Source organism: Colletotrichum scovillei (genome assembly GCF_011075155.1).
Source record: "Colletotrichum scovillei strain TJNH1 chromosome Unknown Contig00003, whole genome shotgun sequence".
Lineage (NCBI taxonomy): Eukaryota > Fungi > Ascomycota > Sordariomycetes > Glomerellales > Glomerellaceae > Colletotrichum > Colletotrichum scovillei.
In genome coordinates this window covers 3,175,789-3,203,680 of record NW_023336261.1, presented here as the reverse complement: position 1 = coordinate 3,203,680, position 27,892 = coordinate 3,175,789, and the positions used below count along the sequence as shown (strand labels likewise).

Sequence of the window (27,892 nt, the reverse complement as noted above, 5' to 3'; positions counted from 1 at the left end):
TCGAGTGGTGGTTCCAAGATACAGTCAGTGTATTACCATCTTGCTGGTCTTGTATTGCCCGACTTTAGCTGTCCCAAAGAGGGGGACAAGGCACTATCACTGTGAACGAGTACGGAGTACTGTGATACATACGGTTACACACACAGCGTTTCCACATCCTGGAGGCTGGAGAGAACTGCAGAGTGTCCGAATGTCTGGCTCAGCTTAAGGGTAGCTTCTTGCCCCTTGTCTTACCCACTGTGGCCCGGCATCTCACCGACCTGTCTGACCAGGATCCCGTATGAGCCAATGACGGCCCCTCTTAACTCTCCGTACGACAGATGAGAGTATGTCATCGGCCTATCTTTCTCTGTTGTCATAAGAGAGGCTCTGTTTAGACCCCGACCACGGTGTAAGCGTGTCCCGAGGGGCTGTCACGGTCCACCTTACTCCGTAGACCGTCCGGGCCACCAGGGGAGGATGCGAATGTGTGACCGTTACGTTCGCCGTGCGGCACTACTTGCTTATGAGAATCGCGGGCCGGCTTCGACCATTTCCATGTCGGCGGTGATGAGCCTCGCTTCACGACACCTCACAACGCGTAGATGTTTCTCATGTTTCCTCCTCTTCTGCACACAGCTCACCTCACCGATATTTCCACAGCCTCACAGGCGGTCTGTCGGCCTGTCTGCCCTTCTCCGCTTGGCTTATTTTCTGCCCTTTCCTCTTTTCACCCCAGTCACGGTGCTATCCAGATTCCCTGCTTGTCACGACCCATCTCGGTTTCTCTTTCACATTCCCTGTCTCCAATTTGCATCGTGGCCCCTCACCTCTCCCTCTTCTTGCTATATCAGTCAGTCCCGACTCTCGAGGGTATCTGAGCTGGACAGAGGCCAAGACAAGGTATGTCAGATCAGCCAGGGGGGGCACTGAGTGACCAGGGGTGAAGCTCTTGGCACATATTCAAATATGAGGGAATCGACCGTCCCAGAGATGGGGATACCCCCGTCTCTCATCATATATAGCCGTAGTCAAGTGACCTGGGTCCCCGCAGACAGCCTGGTCTGCCATTCGCACCACTGCCATGTTGATCCCTTGATCCCAGCTCCCGCCCGCAACGTCGCCAGCAGCCAGGCGAGCAAGCAACAGCCGCCGTGACCGCGGCCGCGGTCGCCGCGCCTTGTAACAACCTTGGTATGGGCCCTACACATGGCCTTCACCGCAAACTGACGGCGGCGGGCGGCAGCAACGGGTGCGGAAAAGATCCAAGCCATCTTAAACTTGCCGCCGTGCCGCGATTATCTTGGCGTTGGACATGGGGGAGGGGTCTTGTCAAATTTGTCACGCTCAGAAACTAAGGGACCGTCACTAATAACACCATGGAATGGTCGAACACGTCCCGTCCAGGTACGGACAGCCAGATGAGGAGGAGCAGCCTAGACTAGCGTGAAGGAGCAACAAGGTGTCGAACCCTCGTCACACATCGTCAGCAGTCTGGCAACGTCTTCTTGTCTGGCCGTGGCCATTAAGTCTCGACTCTGGCATCCATCACCAAGCTTGGCATCAAACAGCTTGGCGTGGACTTGGCTGGTCATGAACACATCCTCTCCCCCTTCCCCTTCCCCTTCCCCTCCCTCCTCTAGTATTGACCCTTCGTCATCGTCAGACCCCGAGCCGCCCCTTTGGTATTGTGACAGTATCAGGTCGAGTGTCTCGCTTGCCGGTCTTTCTACGTCGCTTGCCCATCTCTCCCTCCGCCTCCACCTTCCGGACGGACTATTACATCTACCCGCCGGGCTTCCGGAAGGCCGGTGCCGGCACAGCCGCCGGCGCCGAATGACCACCACCTTCAGTCACTACCCCTCCCCGGCCCTTGGTATCCTCCCAGGCCATTTCCCCCTCACTTCCCGAACCATGATCTATCAATTCTTTCTCTTGGCTCGCCATCAAGGTAATCCTACGTGGTGCCGTGTGATGCGAGATGTAGCCCCTCGGGCGTGGCGGAGCAAGAGTAGACAAGTCGGGTATGGGTATGGATACTCGCGATTGCGAGGCGCATGATGATGATGAGCAAGTTTCTGCCAAGATCCAAGCCTCTCTCTGCCAACTTGCCAACTTGCCAAGTCCTCTCTTTTCATCACCCAAAATCCCAAGCCTTCTCTCCAGTGTATTCAATCATTTCGTTTGCCGCATATGCGTACGCGTGCCACGAAAGGAAAAAAGTCATTGTGCCAAGATATATCTTGGCGCGCCTCTTATTTGAGAAGCGTCCCCCAGAAGACGCTAGACCTGTGGAAATGATACGATAATGCTTATGCGGCTACTAGCCAGGAGCGCGAGCAAGCCACCGCTTCGTCTGTTCGTCGTCATCGGGATGGCTAAGGCCCACGGTCCAATGGACTTTCTCTATGCTTGTCTATCCGTCGCCACCCTAACTCCCCGCCATGATCTATATCGCCTAGTCTGCGGCAGTGTTGCATGAGCTTCGGGACCCCTCCCGCCAGTCTGACGTTGCAGTAGGTACATGATCCTACGCCACACCAAAGATGTTGGTGTCTTTCCACTCAAAGCCAAGACAAGCGCGATATCGCCTCGCCAAGTTGTGTACCTACGCATGTGTATGTCCATAGTTCCGACTCCATCTTGGCACTCGAGGAAGTTGAGAAGTTGGGGCTTGGCTTTTTGGCGCCTCGCCTTGCCCGCATTCTCTCTTAGCATGACCGGGGCTAAACCGCAACAAGATCTAGCAGAGGAACGCGAGCAAAAAGCGCGTCTCACGGACAAGACAGGGAAGTATTTGGCGAAGTTGGTCAATCTTGGGTACTTGGCCCCTGGCAATGACGGGCCAAGGGTTTGCAACAAGCGCACACTCGACTCCCAGCTAGCAAGATTAGGCGATGCGGGCAGCGGGTGCACCTCGATCGACTTCGCCATCTGCATACTTGTTGATCACTCATCAACATGCCTAGCTACCCGTCTAGAAAACACAGGAATAGGATTATGACGGACAAAGATTAACTCCCACAATTCCGACCTCGCTCACAACGACCGGACCCCCACCGGCACCCCCCTTGCCCTGGCCCAGACTCCAACCATTCCCCTGGGCCCGAAGCCGCCGCGGCTTATGTACACCAAGAGCAGCGGCCAGGCTGGTAAGAACCAATGTCAATCCCGGTGCAGCTCTCTGGGCCCCTAGATGATTCGGAAGTGGCGCGCTTTTCGGCTGCGTGGAAACGGGAGGACTGGAAACTTAACAGTATGGCGGCGAAGCAGCTGCCGAGACAAGAGCCAAGGAGGTCCATCACTTATACTCAAAAGTGACGAAAAGTATTCCATACCTTTTTTGTTCGTAGGAAAGGAATACGGATGCTCAGTACTGCATCATTCTACGTATGTCTCCGCCATGCCGCCCTGGTCCCTGTACGCCCGTTGAGTGAGATGTTTCCCCATGGTCTTCGCCGGGGCCGCTGTAGCACAGAAATTGCCGTGTAGTAGTTGGCGGGGTGCAGGTAATTAGATCAACGACAAAAGTGCCCGTCTCCGCCTCTTTGTCTGGTGCCAGGATCGTGGCCTGCGGCCTGCCTTGCAGGCTTGCCCTGGTTCCTTGTGTAGTGTCTAGTCTCCAGTCTCCAGTCTCCAGAGCCCAAGGGATCCGTATTCCGTAGATCAGATCAGAGAAATTCCCATGCTCTTCCCACCCGCGGCAAAATAGACTAAATGTCTATTTTTTGCTCCTATTCCAATTTGCGGCTTGCCTGCAACTTGCTTGGCTCCCCTTTATGGTGTAGCGCCTTTCGTTTTTCTTCACAGCAGAGTTGACACGTTTGGTCCCCGGTGCCCTAGACCCTGTCCGATGAATTGGTTTTGATCCCATCTCTGCCATCATCGCCTCCTCTTAGTCCATCTCTTGACTCTCGAGTCTTGACACTGGTATGTACCTCTCTTGCTAGTAAGAGTCAGACTGTTTGTCTCCATACCTTGGTTCCCCTTAGCTCAATCTCGTTGGTTCACGTAATATCTGTCCGGGCAGACAAGCAAAGGTCCCCCCCCCCCTCCAAGAAAGAAACTCGGCCCATCCGGTATGAGTGGGTTAGGTAGAGGCACCATGTCACATTGCTCAACTTTCAGGAAGCCCTTGGCCGGCTAGCGAGCAGTCGGGTAGCGTGAGGTGGTTACAGTGATGCGACTCCATCACGTACGTTGTCCCACTGCAACTAGATGACACTTCTTAGCATACATAACCGGGCGCCGGATAATAGCATTGCTAGCCAAGGGAACCAAAAGGGACGACACTTGTAACTCTGGAAGTTCAGACACACTAAATGGCAAAGACCAACAGCAAGGGGGTGGTGGATGGTGCCGGTGCATGCGGCCGTGACAAGTCCGCATCCCGGCGCCGGACCCCCTTCTCTGTCCTCTCTTCTCCTCCATCTCGGCCGTTCATCTGCTTGCAGTTGCACATCCCTCCTCTTCCTGGTGACTGTACGGAGTACTGTGGCATGGTAGAAGGCTGGGATTCCGAGAGGCAACTCAACCCAACTCTGCCCACCATCTTTTTCTTCAGCATCTATACTTCGTACCCAACCGAGTTATCCCATCTTTGAACCAATCAAGCCCATGTCGTGGTTCCGGCAGAAGAGTTGATCGCTGCTCCACCATCTCCCCGAGCAGAAATATCCGCCAAAACGTTGGACGGGGACTCCATACCATAGCCCCAAGCTAAGGAAAGGAAACAAGTCCAAAGGCGGCAACGATCTGGCGCTTCGCACGCAGAGCGATGTCAGCGACACATGTGGCTCACGAGGCTTGTGGATGATATGATCAAAAGAGTGGGAGGTAATAACTCCGTAGGCTGGATGTGGAACAAAAAGAAAAAAGATGGAAGAAGAGAAATTAGGCGGGCCATGTTATGTCAGTGATGTGGCCCTGTCACTGCCAATAAGGACCCTCCATGCATATTGACCCTTTCCTCTTCTCTCCCTTCCCTTTCTAGGCTCTACTACGTAGGGATGGGAGAAGAGAGGAATTGAGAAGAAGCATGTGAGCTAGTGAATACCTAGGTGGACTGCCTGACGAGGGCGTAGGTATATGATGAGCGGGGGAGTAGATGGAGAGAAGATGGAGTTATCCTCCACATTAACAGCCAGCCAGTGACAAGAGAGAAGGAGAGAGATGCCCTACACAGACACGCTTCCGTATGATGCACAGAGACCGATAATGAATACTGACTGCCTGCGTACTTTGTGCTCCGAATGTACTCTCTGTATGGTGTATCTATACGGGGTAGGTACACGAGCTGACTAGGTAGGTAGCTGGTAGGTATTCGTAACGAGAGAGAAAGAGAGAGAGAGCAAGAGAGCGAGGGAGATACACCAGAGAAACAGAGAGAAGGGGGTGGGAGTGTGTCCGATGAAGGCAAAGATGTACACTCTGCCCATACGACACCCACGCATGTTCAAGGTCCCGCCCACGCACCACTTTGCTCCCCACGCAGCACGCCAACCCCCATCCATTCACACCACAATCCGAAAAAGAAAAGGGAAACCAGTGTTTGGCACCAGACGAGCTGCGATCTCACAATCTGGAGTTCGCACTAGCGGCCCAACTCGACAAGGACCCCGACTGTGCCAAGCTTCCAAAGCGGGCTTGTACGTTGTAGTATATCCGCACTACACCGCATCCAAACGCTCCCTCTGACCTTTTCACCTTGGATTCTGGAGTCTTGGGTCCTGAATCGGGGACTTGAGGACCATGGGACTTGGACTCGTTTGCTATGCATGTCTCATCCACGTTCATTTGAAGTGTATGGATAATGGTGAGACCTCATCGTGCCTGTGTGCCTGTGCCTGTATGCATGTATGTATGCCTGTGTACCGACCGGCATTGCAATACCGCGCGCGTGCCACGCTTGAATTAGAGTCTTGGCAGCAAATTTTGTTCAACTTCAATACCAACTTCGCTTTCATCTTTGCCTTCATCTCGATGTGCCAAGCCAGCAAAGCAGACCATCACGGCACGCAAAACTCGTTGCCAAGACGTCGGTTCTCCCAATTCTTTCCTCCTGCCTGACACAGTTTCGAGGGGGTCGGGGTCCAGATTGTCCAGATGACACGAAACGTAGACAAGACAAAAATAAATAACAAAAATAAAAAAACAGAATCACCAATCATCATCACTGGCTAGCATTTTGGATAACTCGCCGTGCTATCTACGGATAATGGTAATAGCCGCATAGCCATACTCCGTAGACTAGTACCCATCCATATGCCTCGATGCGGCTACTGGTATGGACGGTAAATCCAACTCCATGCCCTCATTCGCCGCCCACTTCACGCATCACGAGCCATCAAACACCGCCGGCCTTTTGGGTGCCACTTTCTCTTTCGCTTTCTTCACCATCATCATATCTCTTTTTCTCCCTCTAGCCCCGTCCTATTTACCAGTGCCCATCAAAGCCAAGCATCACCCAGTCGCCGACAAACGTTACCTCCGCTACAACCAGTATCTCGTACGTGATTGTTCGTGCGGATACACATAGTTTGCAACACACCTCACCGTTGCGTTCGTTCGATAGATTCACCCCTGATCAACCGGCCACTTTCCCATCGATCCCGCCCCTAGGCTTATACACATCGACTGCTTATTGTTTCCATAGACCTGACCCCTGACTGACAACAAGCCCCTCCCATATCCTCTGGGGGCCCTCTGGACATCTCCATCATCGATTTGTATTTGATTATATTGCTGAACTGCAACATCGACAAGGTCTGCCTATCCATACCCAGCCCACCGGGTTTGTCCGGCATGTGGGTCAACCTGTCCTTCGGTATCGTGGAATACTCCAATGTGCGTCTAGCAGTCCGTCAACTGCGCATCGTGCAGCAGTCTCTTCGCCGCATTCGGATTCCATACACACATGATGAAATGGACACTAACGTAAGTATCCGTAGCGTCTCGTCCTTCTCGCTCACTATCTGCAACCCGACAACGGCCGCCACTAGGCGCCGTGGGGAAGGAAATATGCGAAGGCATTCCCACAACTTCCTGACCATTAACCCCTTGCCCATCCAATTGCAGGATTCTTTGGGAGAGCGAGGACTCGGAAATAGGTACCATACCCATCCATTCGCTACCTCAGAGTAGACTAGTCCTTCATATGTACACTGTTACGGAACGCTAGACAGAACAAGTTGGCTAGCAAGCTAAGTACGGCAGGATTGGTACCGCCATCGGAGGGCTAATTAGCCCGGCCGACCCGGGGCTTGCTCCAGGTTGAGACGACGCCATGCCATCCGTGAAGATCCACGTCCGTGCTCTGCAGTCTGCACACGCTTAGCTCCATGCTGTCTCTCTCTCTCTCTCTCTCTTTCTCTTTCTCTCTCCCTCTCCCTCGCTCTCCATGCTGCATGCTTACTGGTGCTGCTGCTGCTGGAGGACTTGCTAGCTGCCACTGGTCATCTTTCAAAATGGTGTCTCAGCTGAATCACACCCCCACCCCTGCTTGTTCTCTTCTCAGTCGGCCTTCATAAAAAACCATGGCCGGCTGGCTGCCGATTCATCTGGCGTGTAGCGCCTCGCCGGCACCCTCATTGGAATGGGCATCGTCGCTCCAAACACTCCATCGAGGCCCACCGATCCGTCCTGATCGAGCTGCTGATGCCGCCGCTTCCCCATGCCCTCTGCCGATGCCGCCGTCGTTCCCTCCTTGCCCTTCAATGTCTCCTCGCTCTCGGCATGTCCCTCCAGCGTCCCAGTCTGCGCCTCTGCCTGCGGACGCGACTGTGCCTGTGCGTCTTGGTCCCCAGTACTTGCCGAGCTGTCCTTAACCGCGACTAACACGCCGCACTCCCAGTTGCGACAGGTGAGCTTGGCCGTTCCCGACTCCCGGTCCTTCACTAATCGGCCCCTAAAAGTTCAATCTAGGTCAGCCTTATGATCGACCCACGTCGTTTCTTCACGCTGCCCTCAGACAGTAGGCTTTGCCCCTTCTGTGGTGTGTGTCCCTCACTGAGACGAGACAGTACACTACACTAGACTGCCCCTTCACTCTTCGTCACACAGCCCTTACCACTAAGGGTAGCCTGCAGGCCAATCGCGAGGGTTCCTGTTTGACTTACCATGCGCTCTCCGACAAGTTTGCACTCCCCACGTATGCCCAGACTGCGCCGTCGTGCGCCCGCTCACGGACGAATATGACTTTGCTATGTAGCAACAGGCCACCTCTGGCGCTTTGGCAATCTCGCATCAATTCTCGCGGAAACGTTGAAGAATTCCACCATTTCTCTTGCATGCAAATGGTGCCGGCAGACTAGATCACGTAAAATGAGCATACGGGGAAAATACATGGGCACTTGGGCAGCAGGATCGACCGGTAACGCGGCGATCCCGGCCGGCACACAACTTACAGATCTACCGCCCCGGCTACTAGAAACGGTCTTTTCGGTAGGGAAATAGATGCGGAAATGATGCTGCAATTGGAGCGGCTCCTTGTCAATGTCGACCGGTCTGGAACCACCCAAGCCTGTTTTTGCAGCCTTGCTCTTGGTCGTTTTGGACTGCCTAGCTTCGTATTCTTTCATGCCTGAGTCGCCTGCAAGGAGTGCCAGCAACGGAGCGTTAGTATGCTGATCTTTTCACCCTGTCAAACCTCAGCAGGCTTGATTGCAACCACACGCACCTTGACAGGCATAGTATATCGTCGTTAAGAACCCATGGTTTAGCGATCCCAGTGAAGATGCCTGGGATGACAAATTTGTTAGCAACACCCCTGGTCGCCGCTCGCCAAGAGCTGGGCAACTTGCTCAGCCAAAAGACCGCGCAGACCACCTACGTACCACATAGTCAATATCAACGGCATTCTCGGTTGCCAAACCCAAGCTTCGGATAATGCTCCCTAAGCCGCAGTAGCCTAATCGAAAGTCTAAGTCAGCACAATTTTGACTTGCCACGAACATGAAGTCATCGCGTCCCGAGCGGAACGGGTAGACTGGCCTGTGTGTTGCCAAGCTTCCTTCGTATGGCTGCCAGAGCTATGGGTCGATGTCAGCCTTCAGTCAGGATATCATCTTATATCGGGCTGTCCTGTTGGTTATTGCTACTGACATGGAATGGATGAAACCATAACGGCTTGTCTCGGAGAAGTCGTAGTTGTCCAGACTCTTGACCAACTTGTCATCAAGGCCAAGCGCTCTCAGGAAGCGTCGGAGCTCGGTGCCGAATGATGTCTCGATAAGTGGCCCGTTGATCCGGGGCAAGTCGATCAGAAAGATCATCTAGATGGAGTCAGCCAGACCATCAAGAATAAGTCAAGTTGGGAGCTCAAACGTTTTCCAGCTGGCCCGTCTCTCCCCAGTCGTAAGGAACCAGATTGCCGGAAGGAATCACAATGCGAAGGTAACTGCGAGTCTGTGTTAGATGGCCACTGGTAGCTTAAACAATTGAGATTCAACTTACTCTTCATACTTCAAGATCTGCAACTTGGAATGCATGTACCCGCCATGCATTGGCGGAAAGCAGAATTTGATGAGACTACCGACCGGAATGTTTGAACGGATGTTGGCTTTCTAGAATATGAATCGCAAGCTTAGCACCCGACCCAGAAATGTAAGATAGCATTCCAACATACCTCGGCATCGTTGTTTGCGTAGGCGACTAGAAGCATCTTGGTGTTTCGGGCATTGATCTTCGAAAGAAGCCATTCCTCGTCCCATTGGAAAGATGAGAGCACGGCCAGCTGTAGCTTGTCCTTTTGAAGGACTTCCTCAATCTTGATATCTTCCCGGTTTCTGGGGAAGCCGTAGGCCCAAGTACGCTTGAATGCCCCTTTCGGAAATGGTAATTCCAAAGCATTTGCGGGTGGTGTTGCAGATATTGCTGGTGTTGCTGCCTTGGACTTTGCAGTACCGATAACCTCGGGGGTCTCAGAGGCTCCAGGGCGTTGCAACTTCAATCTCTGTGAGGATTGAGTATCGATACCAGCCTCTGCAGCTGAACGCTTCTTCAGTCTTGCTATACGTTCCTCTTCCATCTTCTTGCGGTCGAGGGCCAACAGCCCCAACGGGCCTGTGTTGGTGGCTGACGATGTCGGGAACTTCGTTGCAGATGACGCAACCTTGGTTTTGTCGTCGTTGCTGATGTCCCCTTGCTGCAAAGAGAGTGCAATGGCTAATGCGAGATCTGGATCGTCATCTGCGCTTGGCGACTGGGGTCGCGCCCGATTATTATGCGAACTCATAATTGCTCGCGAGGACGTCTTGCTGCCTTTGGCTGCAGTTGCTGGCGTGAAGGGACAGCTGCAATTCCCAGCGAGCTTTTTCGATCTTCCTGATTTGAATTTTGCAAAGAATTGAGTGTAGTGAAGCGTCGGCAACAGGGCCACCTCGTGGTGATGATGGTGAACATCTGACGACGTCAATTACACGGCCGACGTGTAACCAAGACCCATCTTTCCGTTCGTGAACTCGCGAAGTCACGTGCTCTCGTGTCTAATCATTCCTTTTGATGCATGTACCTTTTCTACATATCCACGCTTAAATGGCACTTGTGCTATGAGCTTTACAGCGATATCGAGATCGGGTCAGTTTGTTACATTCAGTACCAGAGGTGTGTTGACAAGTTAATTCCAAAACCAACGGCGAAGGTCGATATATTGATTGACGATGTTATCTGTCTCAATTATCTCCCTTTAAGGGGCTAGTGCTATCAACCGTGAAGGCATGATATCCGATGTAGGCATCAGACTCGCGTTAGAGAATGCCTCACACTTCAACCCTGGTGTTTTCTAGCTACTTTCAAAATCCCACGTAAACGTTCGAAGATTCTATTGAAGTACAGAACATTTTCGTTTCTTTGTTGCTTGTAGGATATACCACGTTCAGTCCACTATCTGTGAAAACCCTTAAGTTTTGTCGTGGTGTTGTAGTTCATCGACACCTCGATTATCTGCTACATCCGGGTTGGTAGTAGTCGCAGAGGCGATTGATACGAATTAAATGGTACCATGTCTAATACACTATGCAAACCTGAACGCCGCAAAAAAGTGACCAGGTAGTTTCAGCTACATCTTTCGCTGGCTCTTCTTTCCCAAGTATTGTACCCTGGAACGAGAACCAAACGACTTTATTGAAGACAACATTGGGGCAAGCGATGTTTGGAACTCCGTCTGAGTGTATGAAGTTGCGTTGAATACCCCAGACGAAGAGAATCTCAGTATTCCACGAGAGATCAAGCTCAATGGTCGTGGAAATGCCCCTGGTCGAGAGTATCGTTCATTGTGGGTTGCTGATACTCACACCCAATGACCAAGGTACAGAATCTTCCAGCATGGGATCAATATTTCTTATGCCCTGATCTCATGGATGTTTGATTCGGTATCTCATAATCTCGAGCATGCTGACGTCTATGATTCCGATGGAAGCCCAGAACAAGAGGATTGAAAAGCACTGATGGAGACGTTCGTGGGCCTAGGCTCTCGCAAGCCACACCGACGAAACGGACGAGATAGACGGCACTCCAGCTCCCAGTCAGACTACATCTTATTGCTCTCACATCCAGGTGTAAACTTCTCTCGCTAGTTCACTTCTGCCAGCATCGTGCCAGGCTAGACAGAGCCATCATGCCGGTCCTTATAGAATCATTGCGGTTTGATGCTGCAACCAACAGAAACCTCGGAGATCCTTTTCAGGCCTTGCAATACTCTTACTCGGACTCTAGGACACAACACCTACATATTGGAGATGAGGACAAAGTTCTTTTCGCTGTCTCGGCGCCGAATGACTAGGCTCGTCTAAACAAGTATGTAATGGCGTCAACTTACGTGTATTCATGAAAACCACGTAGCGGTTCATTTATCCAGCATAATACGAGTGTCTGTATTTGTATTAGAATGACGATGTAGTCTTTGGGAAGTAGTTCTGCAATAGCATCAGCATTTTACAACTAGCGGTCAGGAGACGTCTTTCAGGCTGCCTCCCATGTTGAACCTGAATGCGAAACTAACCAAAGGGATTTCAGTAGGAAAATCCCTTTGAACCTCACAGACGGACTGATGCTACTAGAGCGAAGCCCTTTCTGTCGTTGGCTTCTCTAATGCACTGCCACCGCCGGAAGACGGAAGGACAGGGAGTTATTTCTAGACATGTAGTTGACAAATGCTTCCTTTAGGACGGTGAACTGGCACCGTAGGCAATCAAGGCAATCGCCTAGACTATACACCTAACTAGAGTTTGGCACCGTGAGCCGGGTTTTGACAGGAGGGTACCACTGTCCCCTCGATATGTCAGGGATGATGCTCCCTCAATGAGAGATCATTCCACGTGGTCCATTGAATTGCGGCTCCTGGTTGATGAGTGAGCATAGAGTGACACGGGAATCTGTGAGTTAGCCAGGAAGCCGACTGCTGGGGCGGCCGCAGTCTCACCCTCAGGGGCTTCCAAAAGCTTCCCGCTGCTCATCCGAGTTTCTAATTCAGAAGCCTCAAGCTGTGCTACGTCTATATACCGTCATCCGGCTTGGTCTAAAGACGATTGCTAATATCCGACGTTAACTTACTATCAAAGTTGAAGAAGCAGAGAGATTCGTCACAAGAAAGGGGCCGGTAACGTTGGATATTGGAAAGAGAGGTTGGGGAATATTGCATTGCAGGTACTGGTTAGGAAGTCCACAGTGAACGTGCTTACATAACAGACACCCAGGATTGGCCGTGTGTAGATAGGGAGATGTTCAAGGGCTGCATGGTAGTCTGCTCAAGTAGTATAGCCACGGCACTTCACCAAGGACAGAAACATTGCCAGTACATTGTCTACAGAGAGTTCCCCCTCCAACCATTTTGATGCTGTCCTGTTTGATCGACCGTCCAAGTATGCCAAGGGTGAAAAGGATCAGATCAGAGCTGGACCAACAACGCCGACAAGCATATATCTAACTAGTCCTCCAATTCAAATGGATGAAAACATAATCGGACATGAAAGATGGAAACGTAATATGAATTGGTCCTAGCTGAAAAGAAAACATCAACATCGCTTTCGGGTATCAAGTAGAATCTCAGGTAGGCACGTAAAGCAACTGCGAGCCCCTGCCGCTTTCCCGCTTTCCCGCAACCCCAAGACACCCAGCAAGACAAAGTAACAAATCATATCAAATAGAAGCAGCGCAGACTCCCGTTTCCATGCCAGATGAGTTCCAGTACACCTGCGTCTTCCAAAGAGGAACAGCGGCACAAAGCCAACCAGCCAAGTGACGGCCCAAGTACAAAGTGTAATGAACCTTCTTGTTGTTTGCAACCGACAACCAATGGCCGCCTAAGAGTACAGAGGACGTTCCCCAGATTGTGTAGATGACATGGGCGACTCGAGTTTCAGAATGCGGCGCAGGTTGTCCTCCATGGCGCGGAGATCGGCAGATTGGTCGCCCTGAGGGGCCGGGTTATTTCCCATGAAGCCGTTATGGACGTACTGAGCTGGTGGAGCCGAGACTGGTGGCTGGGCAGCCGAAGCCAGACCTTTGCCTCCAAAGAGATACTTCTTTAGAGCTTCAGAGCGATCCTCGGCAGACGAGACCTGCGTAGCTCTCGTGCCATTCGGAGACTGGTTGGGAGCGGCACGGGCAGCGCGGATGCGCTCTTGGTACGGGGTGGAGAATGCAGGGCCAAGGGGCTTTCCCGAAAAGCCGTCAAGCTCCTGGGTCGAGATTCCACTAGATGATCTCTGGAGAGGCATGCGGTGCCCAGGGTGGGTGTTGTAAGGTTTCGCAACGAATGGGCCATGGTTGGCCTCCCTGGGCGAAGGGGCAGCGGTCGACTCAGAACCGTCTGTTTGAACGGACGAGTTCAACGAGCTCGATCGCCGTGCCTGTTCCTTTTCAGCTCTATCGGCTCTGAAAATGGCGTCGAGAGGCGACTCGCGAGCCCTAGGTGCGGTCGCAGGATGCTGAGGTGTCGGGCGTTGTCGTTCGGTTGCCGGTGGGGACGGCTGCTGTTGAGCTTCCGGCCTGGGTCCTGGAGATTCGGGAATGGACTTTGAGTAGAAGCTGGGCATAGGTAAGGCTGATGGAGCAGGCGAAGCATGGAAAGTTGCGCCAGCGAAAGCGGCTGCTGCCGACTTGTTTACCGGGATGCTCTGAGGGGTCGAGCGGCGGTTTTGGCGGGTTACGTCAGGCGAAGCTACGGTATTGGGGTTCCTAGCCCGAGGTTTGTTTCGCGAGCGCTGTTTGGAGCCAGGCTGGTTGCCGTTGCCGGACTGCGGCTCAGGCGAGCCAGAATATGACTTCTGAGGGGTATGAGGATGACCGGCTTGATCGAAGGCCAAGGTTGAGACATTGGCGACGTCGGTCTCTGATGCGTACATCTTCTGTCCAGCAGCCTTGCCGCCACCGCCACGATTCTGTCGGCGACGAGTGGGCGTTGGCTTTGCTTGGTTTGTTGTTTCTTGCATCCTGGGTCGTAGGAGTGGGATAGTAAGTTGTGTCGTAGCGACCGTAGGATAGAAACCGGCGGCAGTCAGGGTCGACAAAGGGGGAGAAGTCCTAGACAATGGTCGCTGGAAGGTAAAGAATGCCTTGATTGAGAAGGTAGGGATATGATGGTGGCGAAAGGCAGGTATCTGTCGGTCGCGAAGCTTGGATACGCTGGCTGTAGCAAGATTAGATATGCTGGGTTTTCCTTCTTCCGATGGTACTGTTTTGTGCTACGTTCAAGCGCCAGGAGGATGATCTGTTTGAGGAAGCGGATTGGGAGAAAGTAAAAGCGAAAAGTAGAAGCCAGTGTCTGATGCAGGAAAAGCGCGTGTATATTCTCTGCTCATGTTGCCGTACAAATGAGTGACGGGCTGAAGAGTCGAGTAAGGTGACGATGGCAAGAATCGGGGAAAGAGCAAAGCCACAGCATGCGGCGAAAGAGGGGAGAGGGGCTTAAGTAACCCTGGTGCTAGGAGACCTTGAGCTGAGTGGAGATGTTGGGTGAGAGCGTGTGTGTGCCTTGCCAAACCTGCCCAGATTGGGCGTGTTCGCTGAGGAACCTGCCCGACTTTCCGTCCTCCTGTCTGGGGCTAGGAGGTATCTCACCATACTAGCAAGGCGCGTTGGGTACCTAAGATGCCTGACCTAGTGTACCTACGCATACGCAGGCAGGTACCTAGCGTAGCGTGGGTGGTGGCAGGTATGTCATCCCGTCCCTTCAGTGTCACTGCCAAATCCATCCCATCCCATCCCATCGATGGATCACATCCACGTATGTTTCCCATTACCCCCCCTTATCTAGTTGCCTCTTACAGGCTACGCGTGGCTCAGTAACCTCCCGTAAGAGAGAGGTGGATCTCGGTGTTGACCCCTTCACGTGCGCTTCCAGCCTTACTCCCGTCTTCAGCTCCGGACGGCTTGCATTACCTCACCATCCTTGCTTCCATCGTCGAAATTGGCAACAGGTTGCTGATACGAGTCACGGCCCTGGACTTTCGGAAGAGCTGCGTCACTCCGATTCCGCAAGAAAGCCCCAAAGTCAGGTAAGAAGCAGGGGAGGGACTCAAGACGTGCTTGATTGGTATCATGGAGCAACTGCAAGCCTCTCAAGCCAGGCCGCTCACGTTGTAAGGTACCTAGATCCAATGCCCGAGTGCGATTGCCCAGTCAGAGGCAAATGCTGCAGTTCCTACCTGGTGTGACTGTCACTGAATCCCCGCCGTCTTCCAAATCCGCCTCCCTCACTGCGGTTGTGTTACATGACCAGAATCGCTGCAGGAATCTCTAGTAGGGGGACTCAATCTATTCTACATGCTGCCATTGAGAATGCTTCCAAAAGTCGCCTCAATCCCTGAGATTTTGTGCTGACCCATTGCTGGGCCCAGTGCGCACTTTGGTAACGTGAAGACTGTCTTGAGCCGTAGCAAGCTTAGGTAATCTGCTCGCTTGTCCACTGTTTGCCATGGGCTTGCCACTCTCAGGCAGTGTGGGCAGGCCTACAGGGCACACTAGGTATGGTTACAGGCACCTGAGCACCGAAGCCCCCCGGCCCTGAGGGGTACCTACCTAGGTAGGCAAAGACGGCTTTCCCGCACTGTAGGAGAGGTAGGTCATTCTACCTACGCCTCATGAACCCCGCCAAGGCAGGCGTGCAATGAGGCGCCTTACGGACCGGGGCCACTCCCGCTGGCAGCCTTTCCTGCCCGCCATTCGCATACATCACCAACCTAACCACAGAAATCCGGCCTACAAACGAGACACGACAAAGGCTGCAATAACCCGTCAAAGCTCCTTCCTCTTCTCTTACAAACTTGAGGAGTTGCTTTGAGTCATCTTTGTAAGAAAACCAGCCGCAACCCGGAAGGCTCGACATAGCCTAGCCTGCCTGCTCGCAACCCTTTTGACCTCATTGATCGGACTTAGCTGACCACCTACAACGACACAGAAAAGGTACGCTTCTCACGCCTTGTCCGCAAGCCTTCCCTACTACCGAACCGCTGCTTCTTCTTCGACATTCAGTATATCATCCTGACCTTGACCGGTATCGCTCAGTCGCGCAGAATTCAAACTTACCGCCTCAACCGTAGCCGGAATCGGAGCTCGATTCCATATTCCACAATGACCGATGTCGATATGACGGATGCGCCCGGCACTGCCGTCGCCAAGAAGACCGCCGACGGCGAGAGCAAGGCGGTGGACGCGAAGAAGCGCTTCGAAGTCAAGAAGGTGCGTAGATGGAGGAATTGGACAGCTTGACCCAAGCTTACAAGTGCCTCTAGTGGAATGCCGTTGCCTTGTGGGCATGGGACATTGTCGTCGACAACTGCGCTATCTGCAGAAACCACATCATGGACCTCTGTGAGTTGGACGCCGACATGAAAACCCGCTGTTTCGCCCTTACGAATGCTAATGATACACAGGCATCGAGTGTCAGGCAAACCAAGCCTCTGCAACGAGTGAGGAGTGCACTGTGGCCTGGGGTATCTGCAACGTATGTTTTCTATACTCCATTTGCCTACTCTCGCTAAACTACGTGCAGCACGCATTCCACTTCCATTGTATCTCACGTTGGCTCAAGGCCCGACAAGTCTGCCCGCTGGACAACCGCGACTGGGAGTTCCAGAAGTATGGGCGCTGAGATGGCGCAAGGCAATGGTGCGAGGATCTCGGTCGATGGATACGCAGCATTATGTGTCATGGCTACGCAGAATGAGGATACAATAAGTGATACTCTCCTGACAAGCGAGGACTGCGTCCAGCTGGCAGAAACAGCTAGCCAGAGAGGCCCTGTAGGGTGGGCACAGTTACGGATGCAGGAACATACATCACAATGACTTGATGAACAATTGACGTCTTTGGTCCCGGCTATCCCGACTTCGCTATTGTAGCCTCGTTCCGTGTCCCGGAGCCGGACGCAGATCCAGGTTCTAGCCACTTGACTGGATGTTGCTTGAAAAAGGGCCAAGGAGGCACGACAAGGAGGAATGTGAGTACGGTTCCGCCCAAGCCAACGTAGACTGCGAGCTTGATGTCTTGCAAAATGTATCCGATGATGAACGCAAGAACCTATATGGGAGGGCAAGTCAGCATGGAGTGCTTTCAAGTTCGATATGGAGCGTTTGTCGGAACTTACTCCAGATGCCGAGAGAAGTAGAGTCGCCAGGAGATCTGCCAGTTTCTGGCCCTCAAAGTCCTGTAGGGAACACATAGTTAGCGTCTGGGAGCTGGAGATGCGTCAAAGAAGCCAAAGGGGAGGCAGGTTTCCACCGGGTGACGTACGATCTGGCCCTCCGCGATATCGCGAACCTGGTCGAGGATTTGATCGGCCATTGTAATTGCACCCGCGAAACTGTCCAAAAGAGTTGTTCTTTTTGGTTGTTGGCCGGTTGATGATGGGGGGGTGCGCTAGAAGATGGATTGGTGTGGTGAACAACCTCTTTGCCAAGTCGCTGGTGCAGATTGTCGGACCGTAGATGTGTATCCGAATACTTGGTTCGGTCTGCGATCTCGAGGTGATCAACAACTGATGATCTGGTATTATGGTGGCAGGAGCAAATGGAAGGTCTCCAAGCAAGGCACCTTAGGTAAGGTAAGGTTAGGTAGGGAACAGGTATGCCGTTTCCGAAGCAAGTGAAGCACGGACCCCCCTGATCCTCAGGTCTGGTTTGCGAGCTCACTTTCACTCCGTGCAGTCGACCTTACCTTACCTTACGGCACCATGTTCCTGCTCCAGCAGCTGCTATTGGGTGCTGCCCAACCACAAGGCGAACGATGGGGTACAAGCTAAACAGGCTAGCGGACTGTGTGGGGTCACACGGTGCTGCCGCGGCTCCACACCATGGTATGACACACCCAGACATCCTGGCCTGGAACCTGAGAAAAAAGTCTCTCTCGGCTGGCCTGTGCCGCCACCTACCTTAGCGACTCACTGGCTCCAAAGTCGGGTTTTCACTCTCAGAACCGGGAAATCTTCCCTTGCATTTGATCACCTTCTGGCCGTCCCCGTCATCTGTCGGTTCCATCCACCACCAAAATTTTCCAAACAAAAAAAACCCTCAACACGCTCAGGACAACCGAAAAAACTTGTCGTCCCAACTCCTTCTTTTCTGTGCAAACCAACCTTTGGCTCATTTGATTGTGCAGCAGTCAGAGCAGCTTCATCAGATTAGTCTGATCTTGTTCTGGTGGTTGATCTAGCGACCTACCAAAACAATCGCATACTGTTTCCGGACGACGAGGACAAAGTCCCGCATCCTTGGGTCACCATTCGCACCACCTTAACCGACGACCATTGTTCCTCGATCGTTATCCGATTCCCTCAAAACCGCTCGTAACAACGAATAATCACCTCCTCGACCTCACATACTATTATATCTTCCGAACTGCTGCGATAAACAGTAGAATCGCATTCGACTTTCGAGTTTCTCAGGTCGAAAGACCCACTTGATATTCTACCCGACACTCCAAACCACCAAGTTGGCTTCACTCGCAGCTGACGCTACCTCACCCACCTGTTCACTCCGAGGTCCTGGTTTCTGGGTCTACAGCGGAGTGCACAAGAAACCTCCGTAATCGGGTTTCAATATCAAAACAGAAATAATTGGAATAAAACATCACATCTTCAGCATTCTTGCGCGTTAACGCTGTCTCCTCAGCGTGTACGCATCTTCTAGGGACTGGCACGACCACAGCCACCCTGGAAGCTCGCTACTCTTTCAGCGCACACCGCGCCGGCCGCGCGGAGTGCGATTCGGCTACGGTCTACATTGAATACGCATCAGTTATGGGTATCGCCGCCTGATTCAAGAGTTGCGGAGGCCTTCGAAGAGGAACGGGTTTGAGACTTACAACCCATTCCACCAAACGAGCTACCCACACAAGCGAGTCAATACTTTCGTTGGCTGTGAAACCAAGCAATATCGTCAGCTCCCAGCACCAAAGCTCAACATGTCTGATCACGAGGAGAACATCTCTGAGGGCGGCTTCAAGACGCCGATCCCTGAGCTCGACGACCACCGCCATCAGGTTGCCACTAGCCCTCACCCAGAGCGGCCCCGAAGAGGCACTTTCGACACCCTGTATGGAGCGCGCCTCCTTGGGCCCGACTCGGTTTCTGGTGAGCGGTCGCCAAGTATTAGGGTTCGGGATTTTGAAGAGGCAATTGTCGATGATGAGGGAGGTGACGTTTCGCCGCATGCGCGGCGGGTTCGTCGGCCGACCGTCGAGACGGTCACCGACCAGAGATCCATCTCCCCGCCCAACTCGGTCAAAGCCTTCGCTGAAGCGCGCCGTCGCGAGCGTGGCATGTCCTTCTCTGAGTCCAAGGCTGAGCGGAAGGGTAGCGAGGAGAACCTGCATCGCGCAGGCTCAATCAGCAGCCGCCGTAGCCACCGCAGTCGGCCTTTCACGGTCGATGACGGCGCCAGCTTAGCCACCAACCAGTCGGCAGAGGAAGACGTCTGTTTCCCTCTACAAGATCCCCGGCGCAAGGACCAGCTGTACATCGACTTCGACTACTTGGAGAATTTCGTCCAGTCTGACCAGGCATCGCGAACGGCTAGTCGCCGCGATTCTCTCCGTGCCTTCCCGGACCTACGACAGACACAGTCGTCTGAGGGTCAGCCTCAGCTGCAACTCAGCACTGTTGATGGAGATATTGTCAACATGCCCTCTGACACCTCTGATGAGCAGGAGATCTCGGAGAAGGAGCATGCCGCTGAAGATGCTAAGAACAAGCCTGCAGCTACCCAGCAGCCTCTGGACCCCAACCGGTTCAGCTTCTTTTCTTCAGCTTGGGAATCTACGATCCACGCAGCAGAACTCGGGGACTTGGTTCTTCCCGGCGAAGATCTTCGGGGCCTTTTCACGCTCCCTGCAGATGAGTCCGATGGAGTTTGGTGGTTGAACGTCAACAGCCCTACCAAGGAGGAGGTTACCGCCATCTGCAAAGCATTCGGTATTCACCCTTTGACGATTGAGGATATTACGACGCAAGAAGCGCGGGAGAAGATTGAGCTGTTTCCCTCGTACTACTTCGCAAGCTTTCGATCTTTTACCCCGGTACAAGAAGACGACGGCTTGGAGTATGAGCCGTACAACCTCTACGTCGTTGTCTTTCGCGAGGGTACTCTGAGCTTCAGTTTCGAGCCCAATGCGCATGCCTCTCACGTGCGCAAGCGCATTGCCCTGCTTAGAGACTACGTTGCGCTGAGCAGCGACTGGATTTGCTATGCTCTGATGTAAGTGGACACAGTCGAAGGCGATTATCAGTGCTAATCTGTTCGGCAGTGACGATATCGTGGATTGCTTTGCTCCAGTCATCCGCGACATTGAGTTAGAGGCTGACGCCATTGAGGATGGCGTCTTCGTCGCCCGCGAGGATGATTCGAACCAGTTCCTGCGGTCCATTGGCCGAGTGCGCAAGAACACCATGGCTCTCATGCGCCTTCTTGGAGGCAAAGCTGATGTCCTGCGAGGCTTTACCAAGCGTTGCAACGAGAACTACAAGGTTACACCTCGTATGGACATTGGACTTTATCTCGGCGATATACAGGATCACGTCGTCACCATGGTCACCAACCTTGGCCACTTTGAAAAGATCCTGTCTCGCTCCCACAGTAACTACTTGGCTCAGCTTTCCATCAACAGCATCTCTCAGGGTACACACACGAACTTAGTACTCAGCAAGATCACGTTTCTCGCGTCCATTCTTGTTCCGCTCAACCTCGTTTGTGGACTGTTCGGCATGAACGTTCCGGTTCCCTTTGCGGACACTTCTCTTGTTCCGTTCTTTGTCATCCTTGGAAGCTTGATACTCTTCAGCGTTGTGAGCATGACCTTGGCTCGCAAGTACAAGTACATCTGAAGAATACATCGGGGCGCCGTTGTCAACGTTGCGACTTGAGTTCCTTCCATGTCGTTATACTAGTAGGGCACGAAGCATGACTGTGATTGCTTGTGCAAGCAACAAAGCAAGCAATGGGATTGGACCATGGTACTTTTGGGTCAATTAATCGATTTTAGTTTAGTCTTGGTAGATACAAGAGAATGCAAATTGGTTTCCAAACTTTGCAATGCATGCCTCATGCAGCCCTGGTACTTGCCGATTTTCAAAATCAGCAAGGCTCATTCAACCTAAGTCATCATTCACGAAGCTAAGAAAATGATTCTTTGCGCTACTCTGTGATCTTGACGAGTACATGGCGTTATACGTGATGATGACCGTCCCTTGGTTTTCGTGCCCAGACTCAGCCAATAGGAGATGCCCAAGTTATAGTGGAGACCAAAAAAAAAAAAAAGCTGGATGCAAGAAGTACGGAAAGGCAAATACTCAAAGACTTTTGACCTCTACCATACTATCGTCACAGCCAACATACGCCCCTCCATCCCGCACTTGCAATTCCTGACGAGCAACGTACTATCAAGTATCTGGAAAATTCCACAAAGACGCAACGATGGACTCCTCAAGATCAGCGCTCGAGAACTCGGACCTCGACAAGCTCAACGACAAGGACAAGCTTGAGCTCCGCCAATTCCTTGCCAACGAGCAGCAGAGATCTCAAATTCAGTCACGTTAGTATACCCTCATCTGTATGGAACCGTAGAAGAGGGGAGCATGGCAGATTGAAGGTAATGGGAGACTATGGGAGGCATCGGCACATGTGCGCGGTCGAATCGGATGGCTGCAGAGATAGAAAGAGAGAGAGAGAGAAAGGACTTGGCTGCTAATTCGAATCATGAATAGAAACCCATGCTCTCACCGAGATCTGCTGGAAGAAGTGCGTCAGTGGCTCGATCCGCGGCTCGAAGCTGGACAAGGGCGAGGAGGGATGCCTGGCCAACTGCGTTGACAGATTCCTTGACGTCAACTTCCTCACGATGAAGCACCTCAACAACATGCGCTCTGGTTAAAGGGTTTCGGAGCAAACCGTCGGATCCCACACGCTGGAACAACAGGAAACAGGAAACGGAACACGCCACAACGGCATGCTCGTGGGGGAACCGGGGAACCGGATTAGAAAGGGGCGTAGAGAAACTTCGGACGGAAGTTGCTCATGTACAAGCATATTTATAATCATGTTACGAGAAAGAATGGCAATCCCATCATGTCAGAACACTGTCTGCCAGGTCTACAACGATATCTGGCTTGTCACAATGACTTCACGGTTGCGAATTTGAGTCTGGAAATACGAGGATGGTCACCGGAAGCGAATTCCGCATTCATGAGCATTTCTTCGAGACTGAACACGGTCATGGTACCCCAGCCTGAGTACCGGGAGAATCGATTGGTGCCCTCGAGGAGATGCCACTCCTGGGGAATCTGTATCAACAACCTTGAGACGCCCATGCCAATGCCTTTTGCAGTCAATGAACCCAAATTGCTTTTTACTTTTTCATTTCCCATTCCCGTTTCAGTCCCTCGCGGAAAGTTAATATCCGCTTTAGACGAGAGCCAGCTTGGTGGCGGCGATGTCAAGAGCATCGACGTCGGGGGTGAGGCGGGCGTAGGCCTTCTTGGAGCCGTCGGGGCGGATCAGGGTGTTGATCTTGACGGTGTCGATGTCGTAAAGCTTCTTGAGGGCCTGCTTGATCTGGGCCTTGTTGGACTTGACGTCGACGATGAAGACGAGGGTGTTGTTCTCCTCAATCTTCTTCATGGCGGACTCGGTGTTGAGGGGGTGGACGATGATCTTGTGCTCGTCGAGGCGGGGCTCGTGGGGGATCGACTTGCGGGGGTACTTGGGAGCGCGCGAGACGACGAGGGTCTTGGGGCGGTGGAACGAGGTGGTGTAGCGGACCTTGTTCTTGTAGTGACCGTGGGCCTAGGGGTAGATGCTATCAGCTTTCTGTTTTGTGGTGGCAGACAGTATCCCGTCATCCTTCGGCCGCAAGCATCTTCATTGACTTGTAAAGCCGGGGGGCCAGAGGAGTATGTTTGCTTGTACTTACACCCTTCAGGGCAGCCTTGGCAGCGTTGTTGGCCTGCTTGGAGCCCTTAGGCGCCTTGGAGGCACCGCCTAGAGTAGAGATGTCGCATCAGCAATCGCTCTTTATTTTCAAAAGAACTCGCAAAATCTGCTGTAGCATGATGCTCCGGGAGAGAGGTTCCGGCGTAGAGATTGTTGGTGTATCCCCCGTTCCGTCACCGTCCTGCCCATTGCTGTCGACGAAACAAGAGATTTTGTCGAGTCGCCATTGTGTGCGTTTTGTGTATATGGTGGTTGGGAATGTTGCGCTCGCAAGTGTGTGTTTCTTGCTGCTGCTGGGAGTTGATTTCTCAAGTACCTTTCTTCGAGTCCTTGGGGGCCATTGTGACTGATGGGGATGTTGGCTGGTTGGGCGGGTTAGCTGGGTTGTCGTCGGTGTCGAGGTCGAATGCAAAAAGAAGAGATTCCGAAAGTCAAATGTTTTTTTTTCTCATCTGTGGGCTTAGGGTTGAGCTGGTCTGTGCGTCTCGATTTGTTATCTTATCTTGGCTGAAGGAGCGGGGGAATGGAAGGTGATGAGGAAAATCATTCCGCCGTTGCTGGCTACCTACCCCCTCCGACTGGAACTGCGCTCAACCTGGCACTGACCAAAAGGAACAGACTGCTTACATAACGCTCGACTTACACTCTTCGAGCAAGGAAAGAAAAAAAAAACCCCAATGCTATGTCGACTTTGATATTGATCTCATTGAAAATATCCAAAGCTTACTCAACGTACGCGACCCGGAAGCGCAAATCGAAGTCCCCTTGTTCCTCGCTCTAATCGCTCTTCTCCCTCCAAAACCCCGAAGCAAGCGTCAGAAATATGGGAAGGACCAAGCCCGCCAATAAGCTGTTGTCCAGAGGCCGCCCTCCCACTATCAAAAAAGCAAAGTCCATATCTCGCAAAGAGACCAGAACGCTTATCAACACTCATCACACCTTGCAGAAGAAGCGCCAGCAAGCACTGGCTCGGAATGATGAGAGGGAGGCAGCAGTGGTTGCAGCCGAAATTTCTGCCCTCGGAGGGCTCGAGGAGTACCAGCGAGCCAGTCTCCAAGGCCAACGAGTAGATCGCGGCGGAGACAGCTCGAGAGTCCTCCTGGACTGGCTGCGATCAGCCGATGTGCAGCCATTGAAGTCCAAGGACACTCGGAGTGAGGGGAAGAGCGAGGGCGGGGCGCATCGCCGATTGCGAATGCTCGAAGTGGGCGCTCTCAGTACTGACAACGCTTGCTCCAAGAGCGGCTTCTTCGAAATGACTCTCATCGACCTCAACAGCCAACGGGCGGGCATCCTTCAGCAGGATTTCATGGAGCGACCGCTACCAATGGACGACTCGGATCGGTTTGACATCATCTCACTCAGCTTGGTTGTCAACTACGTTCCTGACCACTCACTACGTGGTGAGATGCTTCTCCGCACGCTTTCATTTCTCCGCCAGCCCGGAGACGATCTATCGGATGCTACTCGCGCCCTGTTTCCCTCACTATTCTTGGTCCTCCCTCGGAGCTGTGTTGATAACTCACGCTATTTCTCTCAGGATCGGTTGGTTGAGATCATGACGGCCTTGGGATACGTCCAACTTGAGGGGAAGGCCACCAACAAGCTGGTCTATTCATTCTGGAAGAGGGCAAATGCTCCAAGCAAACCGTTGCCCTTGTTTGCTAAGAAGGAGCTCAACCCGGGCATGAATCGTAACAACTTCACAATCACACTGAAGGATTCATGATTGCATGCTGCTAGATTGGATCAACTTTTCGGCCCAGGGAGCCGGCTAGCAGATCATCAAGTCCGTTGAAAACGGGACATCACTGTTGCCATTGTGATCAAAGATGGGGCCCAATCACGATTCTGGCTGCCTTTTTGGGGGCAATACTGGTAGATCAGACGGCGAGGCGGGCCTTGAGGTGGTGTAAGTTCCAAGCGTTCTCCCCTCACAGCGATCGACATGCGATCGTCCATATTCTCGCTTCCGTTTGGACGCCTCGAAGAAGTCACGTTTCCAATAAGCCAACAATGACCTATATTGTGGGATGAATGTAATCGGTACGACGAGCCCAAGATGAACCCCACCGTCCGGGCATTTGGCAAGCGCCCGTTGCAAGCGATGGGCCGCCGCGGCTGCTTTCACCTGCCTTCCACGGGACGGACGAGTCCATGTCCTACATCTGGATCAATCGGCAATTCATGCGAGACAAAACATGGACTTGGTCGGCTGCCGCGGGCCCTCTGGCGTCTGGATGGGGCGTCAAGGTCTCGAGCTCCAATGGAAACAGCTTCGACCTGCCTGTTTCTCAAATTGGCCATCTCGTTTCCGGTCTCTTATCAGCTGTTGCGGGTAAAGCTAGGTATGAGATCCCACGTGTCTGAAGCCGAGGAATGGGCGATGGGCATCTAGAACAGACTTTGCTTGGAGAGTAAGGGATGGCATGGACGGGACAAGAGATGTGGAATTGGGCAGTCGACGGAGATGGGAAAGCTGAAGATGGTGTTCACCGGATGCAGACTGTATTCGAGGCGTTTCCATGCCGGCAGGTCTCCAATAGCGCTACCAAAGTCTAGGAGCAACACTCGTCGTCGGGTACCCCGCAAGCCAAGTTAGTCGCGTATCAGTGTTTTGATCCAAGGCCCTTGAGTTCGTTGAAGTCTCTGATCGGCTGCAACGTTGGGCTCAGGTCGTCCGGGAGTGGAGCGTTGCCGGGGCGGACGACGGGAATGCTCTGCATTCCGGCCTTGATTGCGGCTGTGACTTCGTTGGGATTGTCACTGAGGAAGAGCCATTCCTGAGGCTTGGTGTCGGTGAAGTTTGACAGGATTGAGGCATAACTGCCGGGCTCAGTCTTGAGGCCGGCGTTGACCGTGTCGAACCAGCCCGAGATGACAGGCGTCAAGTCCGCCGGCTGAGCATCTGTGTAGCCAAAGAAGAGCTTTTGGGCTGGAACAGAGCCTGAGGAGTAGATGACGAGGCGTAGGCCGGCGTCCTTCCAGGACAAAAGACGTTCAGCGACATCCGGAAAGAGAGGCGCTTTGATTTCACCCGACTTGTAGCCCTCTTTCCAGAGGTAACCCTGGAGGGCCTTGAGGTACGATGCCTTGACATCGCGTTTGACAAGGTCGCGGAAATGCGTCTCGAAGACTGATCGATCAGACACACAGTCTTCAGGGAACGCATTGCGGTAGACTGCAAACTCGGGATTGTTCCATTGCTTGTCTAGGGTAGCCGGAAGGGCATCGACGGCATACGGATACTGGAAACCGAGGTATCAGCACGGAAATGATATCGGCGGGACTGTGCCGCCGTGGGAGCAAGCGCACGGTTGCCCGGCTCGGAATGAAGAAAACCACCTCCGTGCCATCGGAGGAGATTTCAAGGAAGTCACCCGGAGGGAGCTGCAAATTACCCTACAGACCAGGGGGTGGGTGGTTGGTAGGAACTTGGGGTGAGACGACATACCAGCACATCTTTGACGAAGGATATGGGACAAACGGTTCCTTCTGCATATTTGGAAAGCCTCGAATCAGCATGGGCAATGTTATCGAGAATTGTATCCGCCAATGCAACGAAATCATCCTGGATGCGGTGAGTTCGGCATCAGGTAAGAAAGGCGCTCACCGATATCGAGCAATACGACACTAATAGCGCCGAGGCTGTGGGCCATTGTGTGAGCTGTCTAAAGAAAGAAACTTGGTATTGTGCGTTGTCGTGACAAGGTGAGGCAGCAGGGAGAGAGAAAAAATTATTTCCCGAAGTGACACGTCGAGACGGTGAGCCTCGGGGGCGCGACGCGCGAGCAGACTTTTTTTTTTCCTCTTTGCGATTGTCTCTTCTCGCTTCCAGATTGGAATCCTTCAGCGGCGTTTCCAAGAACTGTTTACTTCTCAATTCGAGCTTTCCGCAATTCAACGGAGGCAGGTTGACAGGCGCTAGCTAGTTCATGCATGAAGGTTGTGACGGCGGGAGATTAGAAGAAGGCGGTCAAGCCAGCGTCCGGAAATCAAGTAGGGCCGGAACGGGAAAACGCGGTTGCAGACCTGCAGATTTGCCGTATGGCTGCCCGTTGCAGGTGAGAGTTGGTGCGAGGTGCGCCTTGTAAGTTGTGTGTGTGTGTGTGTGTGTGTGTGTGTGTGTGTGTGTGTGTGTGTGTGTGTGTGTGCCTGTATAAGAGAGAAAGTTGGGTTGCGCAACGCCGCAAAGGTGTGTGTGAGTGGAGATGGCGAATAAGGTCGCAGAGGGCTACACCAACCCAGGCCTGCTATGGTAGCAGCCGGTGACATGGCCCAATAGCAGCAGGCTGTTAAGACATCGATTGCATGACCAGGACTAACACTGAAGCAGCGGTGAAGACTGAGGAGGGAGCACTCAATTGGGGGCCATATCAAGCGGCAGCGGCTGGAACGAGTCCGTCGGCCGCGGACCAGCCGACGACAGCGGCAGAGTGGCTCTCTCACAAGGCTCATGTAGCGAGTAGGTGGATGAACACTTTGCGGCCGGA

General features: G+C 52.9%; 9 protein-coding genes across 9 annotated transcripts; 4 read left to right on the top strand and 5 right to left on the bottom strand.

The window, feature by feature from the left end:
- Positions 1-7,491: 7,491 nt before the first annotated feature.
- On the bottom strand, positions 7,492-10,368 carry HER10_EVM0002021 (ubiquitin interaction domain-containing protein; the record flags this gene model as incomplete). The annotated part of the gene is made up of 10 exons (XM_035471750.1): positions 9,605-10,368; positions 9,433-9,542; positions 9,304-9,376; positions 9,082-9,251; positions 8,971-9,008; positions 8,814-8,887; positions 8,657-8,717; positions 8,385-8,569; positions 8,097-8,287; positions 7,492-7,885 (listed from the first exon to the last, which is right to left on the bottom strand). The coding sequence occupies exons 1-10, from the start codon at positions 10,211-10,213 to the stop codon at positions 7,492-7,494; spliced, it is 1,905 nt and encodes a 634-aa protein (XP_035335705.1). The 5' UTR covers positions 10,214-10,368.
- A 2,318-nt stretch (positions 10,369-12,686) lies between these two features.
- On the bottom strand, positions 12,687-14,851 carry HER10_EVM0002178 (uncharacterized protein). Its single transcript, XM_035471903.1, has one exon. The coding sequence runs from the start codon at positions 14,406-14,408 to the stop codon at positions 13,278-13,280; it is 1,131 nt and encodes a 376-aa protein (XP_035335718.1). The 5' UTR covers positions 14,409-14,851; the 3' UTR covers positions 12,687-13,277.
- A 1,697-nt stretch (positions 14,852-16,548) lies between these two features.
- HER10_EVM0012094 (E3 ubiquitin-protein ligase RBX1) lies at positions 16,549-17,068 on the top strand (the record flags this gene model as incomplete). The annotated part of the gene is made up of 4 exons (XM_035481497.1): positions 16,549-16,656; positions 16,710-16,788; positions 16,851-16,921; positions 16,970-17,068. The coding sequence occupies 4 exons, from the start codon at positions 16,549-16,551 to the stop codon at positions 17,066-17,068; spliced, it is 357 nt and encodes a 118-aa protein (XP_035336639.1).
- HER10_EVM0011224 (microsomal signal peptidase 12 kDa subunit) lies at positions 16,899-18,022 on the bottom strand. Its single transcript, XM_035480661.1, has 3 exons — positions 17,710-18,022; positions 17,564-17,623; positions 16,899-17,496 (listed from the first exon to the last, which is right to left on the bottom strand). Exons 1-3 carry the CDS (start codon positions 17,758-17,760, stop codon positions 17,296-17,298), a joined length of 312 nt encoding a protein of 103 aa, XP_035336556.1. The 5' UTR covers positions 17,761-18,022; the 3' UTR covers positions 16,899-17,295.
- A 404-nt stretch (positions 18,023-18,426) lies between these two features.
- HER10_EVM0009145 (CorA-like Mg2+ transporter) lies at positions 18,427-21,476 on the top strand. The gene is made up of 2 exons (XM_035478644.1): positions 18,427-20,669; positions 20,719-21,476. The coding sequence occupies exons 1-2, from the start codon at positions 19,378-19,380 to the stop codon at positions 21,293-21,295; spliced, it is 1,869 nt and encodes a 622-aa protein (XP_035336358.1). The 5' UTR covers positions 18,427-19,377; the 3' UTR covers positions 21,296-21,476.
- Positions 21,477-21,763: 287 nt separating this feature from the next.
- Positions 21,764-22,549, top strand: HER10_EVM0007802 (Tim10/DDP family zinc finger). The gene is made up of 2 exons (XM_035477346.1): positions 21,764-22,002; positions 22,175-22,549. The coding sequence occupies exons 1-2, from the start codon at positions 21,885-21,887 to the stop codon at positions 22,339-22,341; spliced, it is 285 nt and encodes a 94-aa protein (XP_035336250.1). The 5' UTR covers positions 21,764-21,884; the 3' UTR covers positions 22,342-22,549.
- Positions 22,550-22,664: 115 nt separating this feature from the next.
- On the bottom strand, positions 22,665-23,959 carry HER10_EVM0005491 (ribosomal protein L23). The gene is made up of 3 exons (XM_035475105.1): positions 23,716-23,959; positions 23,380-23,447; positions 22,665-23,252 (listed from the first exon to the last, which is right to left on the bottom strand). The coding sequence occupies exons 1-3, from the start codon at positions 23,738-23,740 to the stop codon at positions 22,872-22,874; spliced, it is 474 nt and encodes a 157-aa protein (XP_035336041.1). The 5' UTR covers positions 23,741-23,959; the 3' UTR covers positions 22,665-22,871.
- A 71-nt stretch (positions 23,960-24,030) lies between these two features.
- HER10_EVM0003044 (enolase-phosphatase E1) lies at positions 24,031-27,517 on the bottom strand. The gene is made up of 3 exons (XM_035472732.1): positions 27,013-27,517; positions 26,854-26,894; positions 24,031-26,647 (listed from the first exon to the last, which is right to left on the bottom strand). Exons 1-3 carry the CDS (start codon positions 27,056-27,058, stop codon positions 26,009-26,011), a joined length of 726 nt encoding a protein of 241 aa, XP_035335802.1. The 5' UTR covers positions 27,059-27,517; the 3' UTR covers positions 24,031-26,008.
- Positions 24,223-25,128, top strand: HER10_EVM0004586 (nucleolus protein; the record flags this gene model as incomplete). Its single annotated transcript, XM_035474222.1, has 1 exon — positions 24,223-25,128. One exon carries the CDS (start codon positions 24,223-24,225, stop codon positions 25,126-25,128), a length of 906 nt encoding a protein of 301 aa, XP_035335953.1.
- Positions 27,518-27,892: the final 375 nt, after the last annotated feature.